The sequence below is a fragment of the Lactuca sativa genome, chromosome 8, assembly GCF_002870075.4.
Source record: "Lactuca sativa cultivar Salinas chromosome 8, Lsat_Salinas_v11, whole genome shotgun sequence".
Lineage (NCBI taxonomy): Eukaryota > Viridiplantae > Streptophyta > Magnoliopsida > Asterales > Asteraceae > Lactuca > Lactuca sativa.
In genome coordinates, this window is record NC_056630.2 from 70531906 (window position 1) to 70554310 (window position 22405).

Consider the following 22405-nt stretch of genomic DNA (forward strand, 5'->3'; position numbering starts at 1 on the left):
TGTATTTCATTATACTTATAATGGAAGGTTTCTGTCCTATCCTACCCGTTCGGCTAACGACCCTCCACTAGTCAAGAGTGCGGTGGGTAAGAGTGGATACTCATTCAATCGCCATTTTATAGGCACTTTCCTTAAACACCCCTTATAGACCAGCTTCGTGAATGAGGCCTACTAACGTTAAGACTTGATACTTTACTCATACATATATAATATTAGACTTTTAATGATATATATATATATATATATATATATATATATATATATATATATATATATATAGTATAGGGTGTATTTTACACTTTTAAAATACTAGGTGTTCTAATTTAATAATTATACTTTTAATTTAATTAAATTGTACACCAAAACTTTATGGATTTACCAAATCTCTTTTAATTATACACTTTAATTAATTAATAAAACCATAAGGGTGTGATTTGAACTTTTCAAAACTATACTAGGGTTTTAGAATTTAACATTTCTAAATTAAACTTTTAATCAACTTTTAAATTCCAAAACTTGAGGGCAAGTTTTGAAACATTTCAAATCATTAGGGTTTAGAATTTAAATATTTCAAAATCAAACCTTTTAATCAAAAATTCAAATTCCAAAACTTGAGGGCAAATTTTGAAACCTTTCAAAACTTTTAGATCAAAATACAAATAAGGCAATTAAACAATTAATTGGTGATTATCTAATTATGACCTAATTGAATTTCATGCAAGATAATGATCAAATAATCCAAATAATTTAACATTTATCAAATAAGGCAACAATTATCTAATTAGATGACCAAAATCTTTTATTTTGACAAAGATAATCATAAGGATTCAATAAAATTCGAATTTTATTAATTTTAAACAATTATGACAATTATCCTAAGTCAAAATAGGCAAAAATCCCGAAACAGCCTCCTTCTAACGCTCGAACTCGCCGAGTTCCTCTATGGAATCGCCGAGTAGGAGCTACTCGCCGAGTTCATCAGACAGGGGGGCAAAAAATCGATTTTACAGCTTGAATAAACAAACAAGGCATCAATACAATAGAAACCAATCAAGGCTCTGATACCACTGATGAGTTTTAGCCATAAGAACATCTTATGTGCTCATGCAACCCTAATGCTTGGATCTAGGTTTCTCTATTGTACATGCTATTCATCCAAGACTTTAAACCCTAAATCTAGCATATGATAATCAATATTAACATAATAATGGGTTTAAGATATTACCTTGATTGTTATGTAGCAATAACAATCTCAAATCCTCCTTGTAATGACTTTAGAAAGCTTAGAGTCACAAATGTCACTCCTCTAATGGTTCACAAACACCAAGAGCAAGAGGATGAAGAATAAGGAGAGAGGAGACACCCAAAAACGTGTAGAAACCCTAAGGATTCAGTTGCCCACGTTTTTGGTGCCCAAGGGCTCCTTAAATAGTGAGGTTATTAGGGTTATCTAACAAGGAACCCCTAATTTGGATGCTTAGGCCCTAAGCAACCCATGGACTCCTTTCTTAAAGGCCTTGGACGATTTCTAATGGGTTTCCCCCATAGAATTCGTCCACTCCTCTAATATGGAGTCCATTAGCCCAATATTCAACTATCATACAATTGACAGTTTTAGTCCCTTAAGTTTAATTAATGTCTTTTAGCCACAAACTTAATTCTTATTAATTCTTGACTAATATTAATTAAACAATGTGAATTCTCCTTTAATATATTATTCTCATAATATATTAATAAATCATAATTAATCATTTCTCTCCATAATTCATCCTATCAATTTGCTTTGATGAAGGCAACCCAAAAGGACCATGCACCATCGGGTCAAGTACATACCAAAATAGTTATAGACTTAGACACTAATCCAACATATCACATGTGATGTGACGTATTCACCTAATGGCTAACTCCTATCACTCAGAGTCCCACAAAGCACAAAGCAAGAAACATTCGGGTAAAGGAAACATACTCATGCAAAACTATTCTCATAACAAGAAACTGTACTAGCATACAATGCTAAGCTCATACTATCAGGCATAACCTACATAGGCTATCCTACTACTGTCTAACTCAATACTAGCATGCAATTCTTATCAAGCTGAAACACATAAAGCAGGCACATAAGGCATCCTCCTAGATCCTTAGTCCTATACTAGCATGTTGTTCTACTGAAACTGAAACTGAAACTGGAACTGGAACTAAAACTGAAACTGAAACTGATGATTATAAACTTGTATGGGTAATTTGGGAGTACTTACTTGAGCTCGGCTGATTGCATGCACCACACCCTTTTTCTCTTTTCAAGTTATTTTCTTTCTAAATATTCCTTTCGCTTTTTCTAAAACTCTTTTCTTTTCTCAACTCCTTTTACGAAAAAAAATTTCAAAAATGTTCTTCTTTTGAAAACCTTTTTACCGCTCCCTTAGTTTCAGTCCAGACACACTCTCAAGTGTGTCTGAATCCCTCAAACCAAGGCTCTGATACCAACTTGTAACGACCCAAAATCACGACTAAAAATTTCTTTTACAACATTACTAAAACCATATTTATAAAAACCGTATGATAAGTCATAACATAGTTTCCGAGTATCAATTAAAAACATAATCTTATTATCAGAGTAAAACATTCCCAGGCTAACTGACTATGGTGTGTGCACTGCAACCTCTCCGAGCTCCTCTTTTGAAAACTGAGTACCTGAAACCAAAAACTGAAAACCGTAAGCATGAAGCTTAGTGAGCTCCCCCAAACTACCACATACCATACAAACATATAAAGCACATACTGGGCCTTGCCCACTGCATCGGACCGAGGTCCGGACTAATAGGGGCCTTGCCCCCTGCATCAGACCGAAGTCTGGAAACTGACTGGGACCTTGTCCCCTGCATCGGACCGAAGTCCGGACTAACTGGGGCCTTTCCCCCTGCATCGGACCGAAGTCCAGAAACTAACTGGGACCTTGTCCCCTGCATCGGACCGAAGTCCGGACTAACTGGGGCCTTGCCCCCTGCATCGGACCGAAATCCGGAAACTGACTGAACATAGCATAGCATAAACATATCCACTAGCATGAACACATAAACAGCATACTGCATCGGGCCGTAGCCCGGAACACATAACACATAAATCCTGTCTGAGCCACAAAGGCATCAAACATACTAACTACTGCATCAGACTGAAGTCCGGAAATTACTGCTAGCTAGACGGGCCAGCATTGTGGCCTTAGACCCGTTCCTACTGGAAAGAAACTCACCTGAACTGCTGGGCTCTGCTGATAACCCTCTGAGTCGCTGCTCCTCTAGCTCTCCGAGCTACCAATATCAATATGACACTTAGTTTAACAGTCCTCCAAAAGTCAACTAAGTCAACTTTGGTCAAATTCAAAGTCCTGGTGACAGTCAACCTTCCAAGTTGACCATACTCGCCGAGTCAGCCTACTGACTCGCCGAGTTCATAAGATCAGAAACCCCTTTCATTCGCGGCTCGACTCTCCGAGTCAGACCATGACTCGCCGAGTCTACTGATTTCCGATTTCGGTCCTGTCCAACTCATTGAGTCTTCACTCAACTCACTGATCTGAGTCTTAACCAGAAGGGTTTGGGGTTTCACGACATGACTTGTCGAATCCAAGAACAGGCTCGCTGAGTCCAAGACAATCTTCAACAGACTCGCCGAGTTGTTCTTCCAACTCGTCGAGTTCCTGCCTATCTTCATCCAACTCGCCGAGTCCACCCATGTGACTCACCGAGTTGCTACGCAATTTAAGTCTGGTATCTAGCCCGACTCGCCGAGTCCTTTCGTGTATTCTCATGATCTCGAGTCACAGAGCTACTCCTTTGCTCCAAACAATAGATATGGGTTCCTATAGTCCATTAGCAACATAAAGTTGCTACCTTTACGTGCTTCTTGTCTCATAATACCAAAACCAAGCTAGAAAGGAACTTAACTCATGGGGAATGGCTTTTGCATAGCAACTAACAGGGTTTTCTGCATCTTTGGTCCAAATAGAGCTCAGATCTGGAGTTTCAACTCCAGATCTAACTTGTGCACCCACTTCTCATCACATACTCTCAAAGAAACCCTAAAACTCCATGAAAGATGGATCTAGAAAGGAGAAAGCCAAGGATAATGATTCATTACCTCCAAAATGCTCTAAAAAGTTCCACCAACTCTAGATCCAAGGCCTCCTCTTGCACCACTATGAATCTTCTCTTCCAAGCTCCAAATTACTTCACCAAGGGTAGATCTTGCTCCAAAAACGGTTATGGTGGCTAGGGTTTGGGGTTCTGGACTATAGCGGCCGCAAATGATCCATAGGGAAGAGAATAAGATGCTTAAATAGGGTACCAAGTCCTGGTATTAGGGTTTCCCAACCCAAACTAGACTCACCGAGTCCACTTTCCGACTCGCCGAGTCGGTCACTTACTTTACACCCGGATCCCGCTCCGACTCGCCGAGTTCCTCCCTGGACTCGACGAGTCGAACCTCTTTAACTTATGGTTTTCCTTTCCTTTCTTGACCTTTCTGATTTCGGGTGTTACACTAGGGATGAGCATATGGACCAGAGAACCGGCAGGAACCGGAACCAGTACCGGAACCTGATGGAACTGGTGCCGCCGGGACCGAGGCGATATTCTTGTGGATTTTTGGAGCCGGGAACCGAAAAAACCGGTAGAACCGGCAAAAACCGGAACCGTATGTTGCTATTTCTCAAGTACCGGTTGCAACATTGAAGACACGGTAAGAATCGGAACCGGTAGAACCGGCGGCCCAGTCCGGGTCCTATTTTCCACCAAGTTCGGTTTTTGGGCCGGTTCCAGCCGGGTCGGTTCCTTTGCTCATCCTTACTTTAGTCCCTAAACTACTTTCGTGTCTTTTTTAGGGAACTAAGTTGTGGGAAACCTGTCCTTTTAGTCTATTTTACTTGTTTTAGCCGGTTTGGGTGAAACATAGACAAAACGTGGGGCCCACCCATCTCTCTCTCTCTCTCTCTCTCTCTCTCTCTCTCTCTCTCTTAAACGTATTTTGTTTCCTCCAAACATCATTTGCTAACTAGATTTCAAGCTTTTCTATGAAGCAACAAAGGAGGGGAGGTCAAGCATCAATTAGGAAAGGATAAGAACAACACAGTAACAAAAAGGTGATGGAGGTGGAATCTGTTGGAAAGATTAAGCATTTACCCAATTGTTTCTTTTCTTCTTCTCATTATATTTGTACATCTGGGTTGAATTGGGTGTGCAGATCAGATAACAAATCACTTCAAAGTCAAGCATCAATATGGATTAACTTGTGTTCGGTGACCTTCATCAACGATAACAATGATATATCTCAGTCGTTGACTTCATCTTCCTTGGGTTAAAGTTTTATCAGTTTGTTCGGTTTTTGTCTTCTAGATTTTACAAAAGACTTCATCTTTTGGATTTTTGATTTCCTACATCTGGTTTTTGATTTGTTATATATATATATATATATATATATATATATATATATATATATATATATATATATATATATAGAGAGAGAGAGAGAGAGAGGAAGGATCATTTGAGAACCTATAGTTTTTCGACAAACTAAGAACTAAAAGTGGAGTGTTAGATAAAAAAAAAAGGGCTAAGATGCAAGGTGGCGTTTTTGTAAATAAGTAGAAAACTAAAGAGATTGGGGTATCTTAATTAAACTAGTTAGGGGTAATATATGAAGCAAAAAAAATATATAATTAAATTATATCCTAATCGATTATAATTTCGCAAAACATCTCTTTCACACAACCCCAACACCATATCTATTGTTCTCCTGCAAACGACTTCTCTGATGTGACTTCCTTCAACGACCTTCTTTGTCGGCGTTGGATCGTCACATAGCCGCATCATCTCCACCTCCTCCGACCTCCTCCACCGATGATTCTCTTATTGAGTATGTCGATTTCCCCTAAAATCAACATCATCGCCTCGAGATCTAGAATCAATCATCATTTTGAATATGATTTTGTTTTCCGAAGATATTTTGTTAATCGACTCTCATTCCCACCTTGATCAAATCCTGAGTTTCATTTTAAACGAGCTTTCCTTCCCACCGTGATAATCTTCTGATGGAATATCTATCCCAATCCTCCACCGATGATGCACTCATTGATGCCATCACTATTGAATTTGCGATGAATGATATCCAAACTATGATCAACATATCGCTCTTAATCAGTCGATTCAAATTTGGAATCGATAATTGGAATCGATTGTTAGTGATTATTAGAATCGATTATGCACTTGGGGTTATTCAGACTTTTCCTCTCATGCTCAGCGATGCTCTCCGATCTCCACCTCAAATCTTCGATCTCCTGGTAAGTCTCTTTCTTTTTTTCAATCATGAAGTACATATATTCCTTTGTGTGTTAACTCACTTTCTTTTTTCTGAATCATGAAGCACATTGACTTATTTTCTTGTTCGATTTTTCTGGAATCGATGAGCTTGTCTGTGTGATTTCTAGGTTTAGTACAAGATGTAATGTCTCAAAAGTTTTTGGAGTCTGGGTGAATATTTGTATTTGTTTTATGTGGTGCGGATGTGGACATATGCAATATGATGGAAGAAAATGCTGATTAATTTTTAATACCTGTGAAATTGTTGCAGAAAATGGTTTGTGATTTCTTTCAAGTGGACTAAAGCCAACTGATTATATGTATCAGTGCATGTGTGTTAAATAAATGTAGATTAGTGATTATATTTTATAGTAAGTTTCCTAATTCGCTACTAGATGCATTGGTTTATGTTCACTTAGCAATTGTAAAGCTATATTTGGTATTATGTTAATCCTACACAATTTAAACTACATAATGCTTCCTTCCCATTCCCCATAAAATTGTTCAATTTTTCTGAACTTGTATATATCATGTTTTAATTGCAAAAATAATCCTAACGATGCACTTTATGTTTCTGGAGGTGAATTTTTGGATTTCAGATGCCTTCCAACAAGTGTTCAATGAAAGTTATGTTCTAACTTTTATGATTCATTATACAGTCTTGGTTAATATCCTTCATTTTCTATTAGGCTACATCAATAGTATACTTATTAGGAGAGTGGATAATTGTATTATGTGCTCTTGGAGTAATCATTTAATAGATGTTCTATGCAGAAAACCCAAAAGTGGAATGCCAAAAATAGATTGTAATTGCATTCTACCAATGCCTCAGGTAATGAATTTACATCTTTCTTTTGTGTAAGTATTAGCATGCTTGATCGTTTGGTCAAAGGGTTAAGTACACGAAATTGAAATGTATAATGGCACAAGTATTGTCACATTTTTTCCATGATTAAACAACAAATGAGTTAAAATATAGCTATAATTCGCCACACATCTACGATATTTCATGATTATTATTATTTTTATTTTTTCCCTATATGTAGTTTACGATGAATATACATTAGGTTTCATCCTCAGGAAGCGTATATCTTTTTATTTTATCCATCCATCAATGGCCATAACATGCTTGTAGAAATTACAAAATGAATATGAAGATTATCTTATATGTAACCTTTCAGGTAACTATTGTGGCTTAATCAATGGGAAATTGCTGCAAATCGTTAATGTTCTATTTTTAATGTCGTTTATGTGCACAACTCTTTATATATGTGGTTCATCTTACCTCAGTTTTTTGTTGTAGAATTTAGTATTAAAAATCTATAATTATTGTTATATTCAAACTCAGAATATGCTTATTATTAAGAAAACGAAACTCGATGGCAATCCACGAATTGAATGTAATGATCCATTCAATTCCCTTGTTTCATTCCATTTCTCTATGTTTCCATTCCATTATACCAAACAAACTCTTAACTTTGTGCCTATTTTTCATAATTTATATATATTTCCATTTTCTTATTTCAGTATAAGATTTCCCAACTTCCATGAAAGGAGATGTGTTTACTGATTTGGGTGTAAGATACAAGATTATGGCAGAAGAGATATTACAAAGATAGATACAACTTGTTAAACATAATTTAATGGAGGTAAATTTATTTTTATCTTTCAAAATTCAAATTCCCATCTTAGTTTTTTTTCTATTAAATAATAAATTTTGTTTTTGTTTTTTTCATACAATGGATGGGGATGATGGATTTCAAAATACCCATGAACCAAAACGATGTGAATCTGCAAAATTTAAGATTGATTAGGTAGCTTAGCTTTTATACCGGGGAAAGTTCACATAATATGGCAAAATTCACAAGTGATTCACATATAAATTACATGTGATTCACATGCAAATCACATGTAAATCACAATTGAATCACATATGAGTTACTTGTGATTCATATGTAATTTACATATGAATCACATGTAACTCACAAGTAAATCACAAGTTATTAACATATGAATTACATGTAAATCACATATACTTCACATGTAAATCACAAGAAAATCATATATGAGTTACATGTGATTCATATGTAATTTACATATGAATCACATGTAATTCACAATTAAATCACAAGTGACTCACATATGAATTACATGTGATTCACATGTAATTCACTTGTAAATAACAAGTGAATCACATGTGATTCATATGTAATTTACATATGAATCACATGTAATTCACAAGTACATCACAAGTGATTCACGCATGAATTACATGTGATTCACTTGGAATCATTAATGGGATTTTTTTATTTTCATGTATGTTACATAACAGGCCTTTGGAGATGCATAGAAGGAAGCATGTTTTACAGATTGCTTTCACGAGAAGCAGTGCAATATATAATGATAGATGCATGAGAACTCAACTGTAAAAATGGAAGAACAAGACTCGGAAGAAGAACAAGGATCTATAACGTCCGTAGATCCGGGCTAGTCAATTTAGAGATAATAGGGGTCGAAAACGACTTTTCGACAAATTTAGAATAAATAATCTTAACCAAGTTGTAGAATATATCTCAAGGGTTCCGTACATATAAAGAACACCGAAATCCATACATATATGTGTCAAGGGTTCCATACATATAAAGAACGCCGAAATCCGAGTTATAACGAAGAAGTTCTGGTCCGTCGAAGTTTTTCGGCAAAACCGGCACGGCACCGGGAGACGTATATAGTGAATTTAAGATAGAGGAATTTTTAGCCTTAGTGATCTAAACAAAAGTTGTAGTATACGTTAAACCGAGAACATACAAAAAAAGAATGCCCAAATCTGACTTCGTATGAGGAAGTTATGATTTTTCTAAGATTCGGCATAGCAGTGCACGAACCGAAACTCGAATTTTAGTTTGAGCAGATTTTGGCTTACGCAACCTTAATGAGAGTTGAAGATCTCATTAATAGAAACTCAACGGTAAAAAGACCGACGAAAACGGAGTCCGTATGAAGGAGTTACGAATTCTTCGTGGTCATTTAACAGTCTAATATCCTCCTACTATTAAATTTTAGATTGGTCGAGAATTAGCCGACAGAGTCTAAACGAAAGTTATAGATCTTGTTTTTACCTACGCGTGGAAAAAAATAATGTTAAAAACGGAGCTCGTATGTGAAAGTTTCGGGGTTTAGAAGTCGGCAGGGTGCTGCTGCAAAAGGGGTGACGTGGCTGAATATGGGCCAAGGCTTTCTCCCCAAGAAAAGCCATCAGGTGATGACACGTGGCACCGACTCGGCGAGTCCATCAGGATTTCACCCTATAAATAGAGGTTTCGGGTTCTCTCATTTCCCACACCTCTCCCCTTCAACTTTCTCTCTTTAGACTCTCTCTAGCCCTCAAACCCCCCCCCCCCCCCCTAAGCCTAGGTAAACCCCCTAGTACCCGAAGGAATCCCTGAGGCTCCCGAAGCCCTGAGAAAAGAGCTTTTTGGCTCAGAAACGTTGCTCCAGCGAAGCCCGGTTTTCGAGAAAACCCGCTGTAAGTGAGCTACGCCTACACTATTTTTAATATAGCTATTATTTAATCATAGTAACGTTATTAAGAACTTGTAATAAGTAATTGGGCTATTATTATGGGTTATATAAGTATTGTTTAACGCTTATATAATAGTAATAATAGCTAGACTATTAATTAGTCTCGGTGAATATTAGACTAAACTCTAGTGGTAATGATACTAGGTTTTGTTCGAGGAAAACTGTGTTGAGAGTAATGAAGTGTTGTTCGAGTGCCGAGTCACCACATTCTCAAGTGAGTGCATAGTCCCTTTCATGAACATGATTTTAATACAGGTATTGATTGAAGTATTAATTATATGTTTATGTGCGAGTTAATTGATGTTGCCTGAAATACGTGTTAAAGAACATACATGATCATATATAATGATTTAGGATATAGAGTAAACCTAAATTAATTATGAGGAATATTGGGTAGTATTTTATTACGAGTACAAGTGAGTTATACTCAGAGAATAGAACTTTAGTATATGTCATTGATCCGGGAGCATGGATTAGACACACTCATTGTCCCTAGTCCGAGAGTATGGATTGGATATAGTTAACTGCCATTAATCCGGGAGTATGGATTAAGACATAGTCAGTTCTCCTTAGTCCGGGAGTATGGATTAAGACATAGTCAGTCGTCCTCAGTCCGGGAGTATGGATAGGACATAGTTATTTTTCGTTAATCCGAGAGTACGGATTTACACATAGACACTTGTCCCTAATCCGAGAGTATGGAATGGGCACAATTATTGATCCGAGAGCATGAATTAGATCCGAGAGTATGGGGTAAAATTTAAGGTCTGAGAGTATGGATAGTCTTGTTGTAAGGATTAACGGGGTAGGGTAATAGTTGCTTATATATATATATATATATATATATATATATATATATATATATATATATATATGGTGAAATTGTATATTTTGTGAGTTCTAAATTATATATATGATATATATGATATAACATTGTGGGATTGAAATCCCTATGTACTCACCAGGTTTCCCAACCTGACCCACTCAGTTTATTTATATCACAGGTGTTGATATGAAGTCACATTACACTAAGAGATTTAGGAGATATAAATCACTAGTGATAATGAATGTAAGTTCTGTTTATGCTTGTGTTTCTGTATTGACGATGACATCCCAAATGTTTTGAAACGATTAAAAATAGTTTTCTTCGGAAATGCTTTGATAACGTATTTATCATGTTTTACTGGGAACAAATTCCGCAACATTTTTATTTAAAAAGGTACTTTGATTTTATAAAGCATAAACAAATAAATCGGTCTTTTCTGGCCATAAAAATGGGGATTTCACAGATCTCCATGTGGATATGACTCAAAGTGTCATCCAACAACTCTTTTATCATGTTAATCATAATTGATAATGGTTCATGTTCAAATTTTCTTGAATTTTTGTATTTTTCTGAATCATGGTGTGACGGTTATAAGTAAATCACATGTAATTTATATGTGAATTACATGTGATTCACATGTAAATCACAAGTAAATTACATATGAATTATATGTGGTTCACATATGATTCATATGTAAATCACACGTAATTCACATATGAATTACGTGTGATCCACATGTAAATCACAAGTGATTCACATATGAATTACATGTAATTCACATATGAATTACTTGTAATTCACATATGATTCACATATGAATTACATGTGATTCACATGTAAATCATTAGTGAATCACATATGATTACATGTGGTTTAAATGTATATAATATCTAATTCACATATGAATTACATGTGATTCACATGTAAATCACATGTAATTCATATATGATTCACATATAAATGACATGTAATTCACATATTAATCACATGTAAATCACAAGTGAATCACATATCAATTACATTTGATTCACATGTAAATCACAAGTGAATAACATATGAATTACATGTGATTCACATGTAAATCACATATGAATTACGTCAATATGCACACATGCATTTTGTGTGAGTGGTCTTTGTTAATTATTTTTTAATTGTCTTATGAATTTCACATTTGAATCTTAAAACATACAATCACATGTGAATATCACATTATATAATCACATTTGAATCTTACTTGATATATACTAGTGCATTTTTCTGAGTGTTCTTGCATTAATCAATTTTTTTTTAAAAATTGACTTGTAGGTTTAGAAGAATTTGTTGAAAATTTTGAAGAGGTGAAAAGTGATAAATTGAAGAAAATATGGAAATCTTGATATGAAGAAATGAATAACACTGTGAATTTTTGTAGTTTTTTTTCGATACAAAATAACATATAAAAAAATTTACATGTGAGCCAATCATTTTACTTATTTTAAGAAAGTGATTAATACATATTATTGAATTAAAAATAATTGAAAAATACCATCCAATTTAACTAGAAAGGTATTTTAGTCAATTAATACATATTTAATAAAGGAAATTTGCATATTTTAAGGGATCATAAATTCTATTAATTTTAAAAATCCAATTTTTACTAATTATAAGGTTTTTAATTCAGACATTCTGACATAATATATTTGAGTATGTTCAAAAATAATAAGATACTAGAATAACAAATTTTCTTGATCATGACTTTAAAATTTTCTTGTAGAATAGCAAATTCTCGAACCAGCAATTGAAGAATTAAAACAAAAATTACATTAATTCTTATAGAATACATGTAACAATTGTTAAGAATTACATTTATTGTTAAAGAATAAAACTAAAAAACTTTCAAATCGAGAAAAAAATATCAAAATCTAACAAATACACTAATTCATTCTAAAAGAATAATGTTGCTAAGAAACACTTTTAATTTTGTTGACCGTTCTTCAAGCATCAACTTTTGTGAAAACAAATCCAATTGTAGTTTACAATCCAATAACGCATTAGCAAATGATAAATAAAAAATATATTCCTTTGGAAAAATAAGCGTACATGTTAACTGCACCAAAACCAATAACCAAAAATTGTAGAACATGTATAATCAATGAGAAAAAATCCATATTCCATTCCAACAGAATTAGAATTCGTGTTTCCATTCCGATAGAATTTGAATTCGTGATCTATTCCGATAGAATTAGCTTACCACATAAATCATTGATCCTTTTGGCCATTTTCTTTACATTTTTCCAAAGTCAAAAGAAAGTCAAACATATTGAAATATCTAATGCAATAGATGTATACACACTAATTTGTATTTAAGAAATGGTACAGAAACTAACAGCTTCATAGTATATAGCAGCATCTTCTGAATGAAGCATTAGAACAAGGGTAGGCAGAGCATTACATTCCACTATCGGCAAATGTTTCATGGATATATTAGACAACATTTAGTTCTTGATCCCAAAAAGAAGCTTCACTAAATTATAAAAGCATCAACCTGGTTTTTGTTTTCATCATTTTTGAAAGCTAGTGAACGCAAGGCCCCCGCTGCAGCTCTTTGCACTTGATCCCAAAAAGATGCTTCACTATATTGGACAAAATTTGTCTGATTAGAGTTTGAAATGAAGTGTGAGCTTTTTCATTCTCATCTGGCAAAACCCTCGTCATGGCAAACAAACCACCATCGTTTTTACCAACAGAAGGCACCTTGAAACATGAACTACTGAGACACCCGCTCTGATTTAACTTAAGATCCCTGACTGGAGTGGGAGTGTTCATTGAAATGTCTGCAAGAGGCAGTCTATTGACACTGCTAACAATCGGTGGAGTTTCAACCACCTTCAAAACCCTGATTTTTCGAGGAAAAGAATTAGAGGCCATGGAGGCATCTCGGGGGCGTTTGCGATCAAGAAGAGCCTTTGCAGCTCTGAAATTTGCGGAAATTCGAGCCTTTTGTTCATTTGATAGTTGTCCTACACCGGAATTTTCTTTGTTCATCGTCTTGGGAGTTTAGATAGGATCCAAATGCGAGCTCCATGAAGACGTTTTAGGGAAAAATTGATCTGATATATGAATCGATCATCTAAACCTAGTAGACACTGAGTAGAAGTAGAACGGCGTAAGTAGAGGTTTGTGCCCCGTTGCGGTGGTTCCCTCCTTTGTTGTTGCGTTAAAAAAAAGATTAAGGAGCTTTTAATTTCATCAATCGATTGGAGAAGAGAGAAGGGAGGTGCAATCACTTGGCTTCTGTCGACCGGAGGGAGGAGACGCAAAGAAGAAGAGGTGTGATTTTGGGAGGTGTCGATCGGATTTGAGAAGTGAAGAAGGAAAAAACGATACTAGCTTCAATTTAGGATTTTGAATCTTGATGCCGATTGAATGTTATAAATATATTTGTGCTTCTTGCGATTTACTAGGAATATAGCTAAGAAGAGTCAATGGCTACCATAATTATAGGATATTATTTGTGGAAACTAATTATCAAATTACCTATTTACCCTTATTTATTTATTTAATTATTTATTTTTATTTTAAATTTTGATTGGCCCACATTTATGCATACAATAACACAATAATTACTTTAAACACACGAACCTAGCTCTCTCTCTTTCTCTCTCTCTCTCTCTCTCTCTCTATATATATATATATATATATATATATATATATATATATATATATATATATATATATATATATATATATATATATATAGTTTGTGTGTTCAGTAATGCACGAGATAATGTGTCTGTGTTGTTCAAGAACTTTTCTAGAAATCGAGATGAACTTATTTTTTCATAAATCGACCCACAATGAACTCGTTTGCAGAAATCAAGATGAACTCGTTTCTATACATCGACCCAAGATGAACGTGTTTCCATAAATCAATATGAACTCTTGCAAATCAACATCAAGATGAGTGAACCCCTTGAGTGAAACCTCTTAATTCATGTTCTTAAGTCAAACCCCAAGAATTGTGTTTATAAGGAAAATATTTCGGTGAGAACTCAGGATAATGAAGGTTGCACTCAAGATAACAAACACTTTTAAAATCTGGATCTTTAACCAAGAGTAAATACAAAGCATATGCAAAATCGAGGTTCAATCAAGATCCTCTTTTTTTAGGCTGAAATGAATGGTAACACATTAGATTTTTTCATGCCACATAAGCTAGAATGAGGGAATGATGGTGTGTTAGTTTAATAGATTTTATTTTCATATAAAGAAAATAAAAAGAAAAGAAAAGAAACAAGAACTAGCCAATCAAAACTCACCATTCCATTTTCTTTCTCCTCTGTCCTCTCGCTATGCAGGTAACGAGTTTTTCTTAACACCCCCTTAACACATGGTAGCGGTGGTATAGCAAGTGCTAAGAATCCCTTGGCGAGAGTTCTTAGCGAGCCCACTCCCTTCAGCCTTATTTTGAGTCAATATCAATGGCAAGGAGGGAGAGAGAGAGAGAGAGAGAGAGAGAGAGAGAGAGAGAGGACCTTCTTATTTTTTTTTAATTATTAAAATATAAAAGACATAATGGGTAATCGGGTTACCCTTCGTTTTGTCAAAAAGAAAATATTCGGCCTGACAAAACCAACTTTGTTCTTTTAAAATGTATGGAAATAACTTAAAGGATTGAATGAACAAATGTTCAAAACATGGCAAAGCTATGATGTCATTTTCCCTTTTTTAAACGCCATGCTACTATTTAATGTTTTTTTGGAAGGTCAAAATTTTAATGTTGCTATTTAATGTTAAGTGACCATAATGTAATATTTATTATTATTATTAATACTAGGTGTAATACCCGTGTACTACACGGGTTGATTAAAAAATTTTAATATCAATGTGTATGTAACATTAAACATTTTTTAAAGTAATTTTTTTTTGAAATATATACAAACAAAATGATGAATAAGTAAGTAATTCAATCAATACGGTTGACAAAATAATTTATATTCAAAAATCATTACTTGATCATAATGACATTTATACCTTTCAACATAATGTAGCAAAAGCGGACAAAATTTGTGCAGGTAAAACGTATGGAGCTCACACCACCTGTTGAAACAACTTATGATGATTTCAAGCCACCATGGCGCATAAAAGAACAACAACCTAGCCACAAGAAAATATTTAAACATTAATAAGTTTAAAAACAAAGCAACCACCAAAACTCATGATATTTTTAGAAATTCACCAACACTCATCCAAAAGCTATAAACATAGGTAAAAGCTTTCAAAGATCAACATATTTACCAAGATTTTTCAAAAATTTTAACAACTTGAATATTGAGGGAAAGCTCCATAAATATAGTGCACTTTAAAATATTATATCCACACCTTTATAATAGTTATTCTTTATTTTTAAAGTAAATTTGCATTCTCATGCTAATGCTTTTTGATTAAGTAGTTATTATTTAGTTTTTTAAAGTAAAACAACTAACATTATATAAATGTTTAATTTATATTGATTCAAACAAAATGCCGTTATATATAATCAAAATGAATAAATTATATTTTTACAAATTACAAGTCAAAGCTGAATCATAGTCATATACTTACAATTTTTTTTTATAAATTATATCATTAAACAATTATAACTAAATTAAGTATTCGAATACAATTAACTAAAACTAATTTTTATATTATAAATTATATCATTAAACCATTATAACTAAATTAATTATTCGAATACAATTAACTCAAACTAATTTTTATATTATTCAAACTCGTATTTATTTAGTAACAAAATTACATTAATAACACATTTAAATAAATAATAGTAAACAACCGGTTATAATCAATTGAAATTAATTGCTATAATAATATGGCTTAATTACGTTAATAATGTGGTAATAAAATAAAATTGAAAAGAATAAGAAAATGAAATGTGGAAACAAAATTACTCTAAATTAATTAGAAAATTACATGTGTCAAGATTAAGAAGAAGGCGCCATTTGTCAAAAATATTTTTTTATTAGGATAGATGTGTATTCTAACATTGAGACTATTAAAATTTTTTTTTTTTAGAGAAATCTTTTTGTTTGACGAAAACCGATTTGATTGGTCCATTTTTGCTATTGACCTAATTATTAGATTTTTTTTACTTTTTCATTTTTATTAATTACTAACATGTTAAACATAATTACAAAATAATATTGTTACATTCATAATTATATTTTGAATAAAGTCTTTGAAGAGATTATATGCATCAAAATACACTTTGAGTCATTCTCGTTAAGCATCATCATTTTCGTTAAAATTTCCAATTTAAGCCGTTTCATCTCATTGATATAAGAGAAAATGATATTTTTTTTATTTTTTATTTTTTATTTTTTATTTTTTGCAGTAGACCTACGAAATGGGTACCCACTTTGAAATAAACCAGTGTTAGAATTTTTTTTTTTTGTTTCTCATTTCAACCCTAGATACTAATAATAATAATAATAATAATAATAATAATAATAATAATAATAATCATAATTCTCAACCTTAACTTTTAAAGTCTCTTTTGCTAAAAAAAAATTCTTGAAAAAAAAAAATCATTATTTTTTCAAAAATATGTACAATTCATAGTACAAGGAACAATGGCAATAAGTAGAGTAAATTTTGCAGTAGTGAATTTTTTATTTTTTTTATTTTTTTGGTTTGGCAGGCAAAATTAATGGTAACAGGGAAAGTTCTTTAAAACTAAAAAAAGAAAATGATTATTTTTGTTATTTTCCAGTACCAACCCATTATAAATAAGGAAATTGATCAAAATTTGACCAACCCATATTTTTGAAGGTGAGATCATGGAATGGGCCTTTTATTTGGCGTATAGCATGCCACAATGTGCATGACATCCTCACTATAAAATATAATCCTCCCAATTAATCAAATTCCACAACACAAACAATGACATCATATTTCATGATTTACTTTTCTTTTGAAGTTTCATTAACTTGATATTCAATTATTCATAAAAACATAAATAGGTTTTTCAAAAAACACAATTGTTCTACAAAATACTATAAATCGTCACTGAACTATTTCGTTTTGTTCACAAACTAGCTTTTCTTTTTTAAACAATGGCTTTTTGTGAGAAAGACAAATATTTATTTTCCCATTTATGACATTAGCCTTAAAAAAATAAATTATTGTACACCACGACTAGCAACAACATAAAAATAATCAATCAATAGCAATGACATTAGAAAACATCTTTTCAAGTTGCTAATAATTCCAATTCGTATTGCCCTATTTGTTGGTTATTTTGCCAAAACGCAATTGTTCCCCTTCATGATCACAAAGTAAGGAAATAAAAGTAAAAAATCTAAAACTTTCATTAGACACTACTTCTACTAATCCCAAATGCTCTAAAAATTGAGCACAAAAAAAAACCAAGTAATTTACACAGATTTTTAACATCTCGCCAGCTGGCCGATTCAAGAACAGATTAGGACAACTCCAAGAACTGTGTAAATAATACTAATACTCAAACGCTAAAACCCCATCACACGATTCCTGCAACAAATCAAATCACACTCTATAATGGAATGAATTTAGTAATCTAAAATATGTTGAATTAAGCTAATAATAAGAAACATGAATAAGAGAGTGTCTTACATTCTTGAAATCAATGAGTCTCTTGTGCACAAACACAATTTAAGCATACTCAGTACTAAATTCAAGATTAAACAACAAATTCCTTCGAGCCTCTGTTCCCATACGGATTTTAAACTCCTTCACAAACAAATCCACTTTAGCATCACTTTCATTATCCATTTCTCTAACACACCTTCTTCTTATCTTTTTCAACATCTCCTTTGTTGGCTCAAATCCCGCAACCACCTATATCAATTCATTTCATAACATCATAAATCACATAAATTGAATCATTTATCATATGATTAAAAAAAAAAAAAAAAAAAAAAAAAAAAAAAAAAAAAAAAAAAACAATACCATGTCATTAACTGTTGAAACTGCAGCATTTACATCTCGTTTAATGAGATGAGCATCGATTAAAAGAGAGTATGTTTTCGCATTAGGCTTCACTCCTAAGCTTACTAAGTGCTCAAACACTCTAACAGCTTCATCTCTCTACAAAAATGTAAAAATATATGATTTACAGAAAGAATTAGGTTATATGAGTTGAAAAGACTATTGAAACCTTATGGAGCTTTCCAAATGCAGTTAAGAGAGCATTGTATGAATGGATGTCGGGAGTCAACTCAAAAGTTGACTCCATGGCACTAAAAGTTTGATATGCTCGATCAACATCCCATATATTTGCACACCCTAAGATAACACAGTTTAATGCAGCAACAGATTTGTATGGAGGATCTGCTCTACTCAAGTTCTCCAATTGATAATAAACCTGAAAAATATTTAGCAGATTATGTTAATCGTTAAATTCCACTACTAAAAAAGTTAAATTGTTTTTTCTACATCAACTCAGGAAGAAACAAACCGTATCCAAAGTTGCAAATCCATTCTTTGAGCATGCCATAACCAAAGGATGCAATGAAGTAAATGGTGAAAACATTTCATCTTCATCTTCTTTCTGAGAATCTTTATAAAAAAGCTCAAACTCATGTAAAGTGCTAAAAGCTTTTTGCAAATTCCCCAATGAAGAATACGCGTATATTTTTGCTAAATAAGATTCTGGAGTTGGGACTTTCTTTTGGCGTAAGGATCTTTTAAGAACTGCCCATGTGGCATCCAAGAGTTTGGAGTTATAATTTCTGCCAGCAGTTGTGAGTGCATTTACAACTAACCCTTCATCTACAGAAAGCAAGACAGGTGGCCTTGCGTTTTCTCCACGAGCAATCCATTTTGCCATGAATTCAAGAGCATAATATGCTAATTCACTGTTGTCTGATTGCATTGCAACGTCTATAATGTAATTGCATAAGTTCCAGGGGGGGCATAAGGCTTTGTTTTGGTCCATTTTCTGAGAATGAAAGAAGATGGTAGTGTCAAATGTCAATTAGGAAAAGGATTTACGAGATTGAAGAGGTTCAGAGAAGTTGGAATTTGGAAAGAAGAAATGGTTACCTTACATCTCTCTATGATTGATACTAATGTATCTAGTCTTCCTTTGTTGACACAGGTGCTAACACATTCTGTGAATACTTCAACTGATAAATTGTAGCCTGATTTTAGGGTTAAGTCGATGTATTTCAGAGCAGTATCGATTTGGTTTCGTGTTAGTAGCAAACGGACAACGAGGTGATAAGACTCGTCATCAGGTAGTGCGGTCTTTGATTCAGTTCCAGTAAGGATCATCCTGATAAACGGAATATGTTCCGATTGGTACATAAACAAAGATTTGAGAGTTAAAAACATCAACGTGCGAGTCTAAGTACTGGAAATGAGATCATGAAATGGCTTACCTATCGATCAATTTAACAGCAGCGTCATACTCTCTAGCCTGATACATGGATTTGAGAACCAGATTAAATGATGCAGTATTCGGTGCAATCTTATAATCTTCCATTTGAGCAACAAAATCCAACAATTCTCCAGCAGAAGCACCCATCATAAGGTTAGCCCTCAAGTAATGATTATACAAACTCACATCAGGCTTATTAGGTTTCCCATTGTTATCCAACGACCTGATCCAAAACTCAAACAGTTGCTTTATATCAGGCCACCTCTGTGAGGTCATCCAATCGGCAAACAAATTAATGATCGCGTCACCATCTAGGGTTTGCGAAAGAGCTTCAATCCGAGAGGACGGGTGTTGTTGCGAAAACCCTAGAGGGATAAGAGAGGGGGAGGTTGAAGAGGAAATGTTCGGGATAGGACTTCGCCAATTCTCATTGTAGAGTGGGCTCCCTGTGGCGGGGTTCGGTGGTAGCGAAGTGGTGGAAGCCCGTGGCGGCGATGGTGGTTGCTCGGCTAATTGAGCTTCTTGTGAGAGAAACGCATATGTTGTGATGAATTTGGGGTTTATGGTTTTGGAAAGAGGCCTCCATTTACGAGTTAAGATCGCCATTGACGCCATTTTTGAGGATTTTTGCTGATCAGAGTGCAGTGATGTAGTGAAATATTGGTGTTGCTAGGGTTCTCGTTTTGATTTGTCGGGTAAGAGGGTTAAATGGTTAGATTGTCGGAATATCGAGGGCCTTTTTGAAATTGCTTAAACGTTGATGGGTGATTTAGGAAGTCTAATATTGTTGTTGATTTCCAATTGACATTTGCTATATTACTTTTGGTGGCAACCCCAGTGTTTGGGGTATCTCACCCCAATCCAACTCAACCCAATAAATCTAATATCCAACCCAAACGGATAGGTTAGGTTGAGATTTTAAACTCATTCAATTAAAAGAATCGTCTAACCCTTTAATTAAATAGATTGGATCATGGTTGAAATTTTTAACACGATTATAACCCATTAATCCATTTAAAAATTTTAAATTTTTTTAATATATATATTTATTTAGTATTATTATTTAGTTGATCGTTTTTTTTTTATTTATCAAAAACATGAGTCAGTAATCATTATTGGAATCTGAGTTGGTAAAAGTGATAGTCAAGTTGCGTAGAATTTAGAAATTAAATATTTATAATGTTTTTTGGTTGTAAACATTTATTTGTTTGTGTTATGAGACTATAAAATTATTGTTGTATAATTTTCAAACATGAATAATTATTATAGCTTTTAAATTGTATGTAATTCAATTTGATGGATTATTTGATTTTTGAAGGGTTTTTTTTGTGAAAATTTAAACGGGTCAACTCACGTTTAACGTGTTTAGTAAATAGGTTGGGTTGGAAAAACAATAAACAAGACAACCCGATTTTAATCCATTTCTGAAAAAAAGGTTGGGTTAGGTTATGAATTCACAACTTGTTTACTTAAACATATTGGATCAGATAGAGATTTTCAACCCATTTAATTGAACATATCAACTTATTTATGATCTAATACAACCCATTGTCATATTAAAATATGAAAAGAAAGTATATTGTTATTAGTTTTCTATGTTATGTTACTAAAAAAAATTATTATAATAACTTTTTTTTGTTATTATATTAATGAATTAGGTATGGAGTTAATAAAAATTTGACAATTAAAGATAAATTAGGGTTGATACCCATGCATTACATGGGTTATTGTAAAAGAATGGGGTAGTTATAAGTAAATGTTAGAGTTGTTTCAATATGGATATCCATAACGTTAGAGTGTATGCAAAAGGTTCAAGTACATTGAAATAGGAACTATCATAAGAAGAAGGCGAGAGAGAGTTTGTGTTCTTATGCTTCATCTTCTATGGCTTGTAGCATATCTTCATAGATTTTGATTTGTTTTTGGTGAGTAGGATTGACATACGGATGCACCTCATAGCGACTATATCTCCACTTCAAGAAGTTAATAAGTGGTGTAGTCTCTGGATTCTATGAACAGGGGAAACGAAATGAAACCCAATGCTTTTTGATGTATCAGTAGTCGACTCAAGAGTCAAGTCTCCCTGTCAGAAAACTCTATAATCTCTACAATCAATAGGAAATAGTTGTTGCTTCAACCCCCACTCGTTCGATGTCAACCTATGGTTCACTAAAGGATGGATCCACCTAACAGGAAAATGCATGCCATCATTAGATAACCAACATATTTAACGAATAACCGAGTAGTTCA

General features: G+C 33.6%; 1 protein-coding gene across 2 annotated transcripts; it reads right to left on the reverse strand.

Annotated features, from left to right (window-relative positions):
- Window positions 1–17949: 17949 nt before the first annotated feature.
- Window positions 17950–20889, reverse strand: LOC111902654 (pentatricopeptide repeat-containing protein At1g26460, mitochondrial). Of its 2 annotated transcripts, none has more exons than XM_023898472.3 (7): window positions 20157–20889; window positions 19819–20050; window positions 19232–19714; window positions 18932–19138; window positions 18724–18861; window positions 18388–18612; window positions 17950–18307 (listed from the first exon to the last, which is right to left on the reverse strand). In XM_023898472.3, the coding sequence occupies exons 1-6, from the start codon at window positions 20768–20770 to the stop codon at window positions 18427–18429; spliced, it is 1860 nt and encodes a 619-aa protein (XP_023754240.1). In that variant the 5' UTR covers window positions 20771–20889; the 3' UTR covers window positions 17950–18307; window positions 18388–18426. The 2 variants fall into 2 exon arrangements, with proteins under 2 accessions (XP_023754240.1, XP_023754239.1); XM_023898471.3 differs by having other exon boundaries at window positions 17950–18285; window positions 20157–20888.
- Window positions 20890–22405: the final 1516 nt, after the last annotated feature.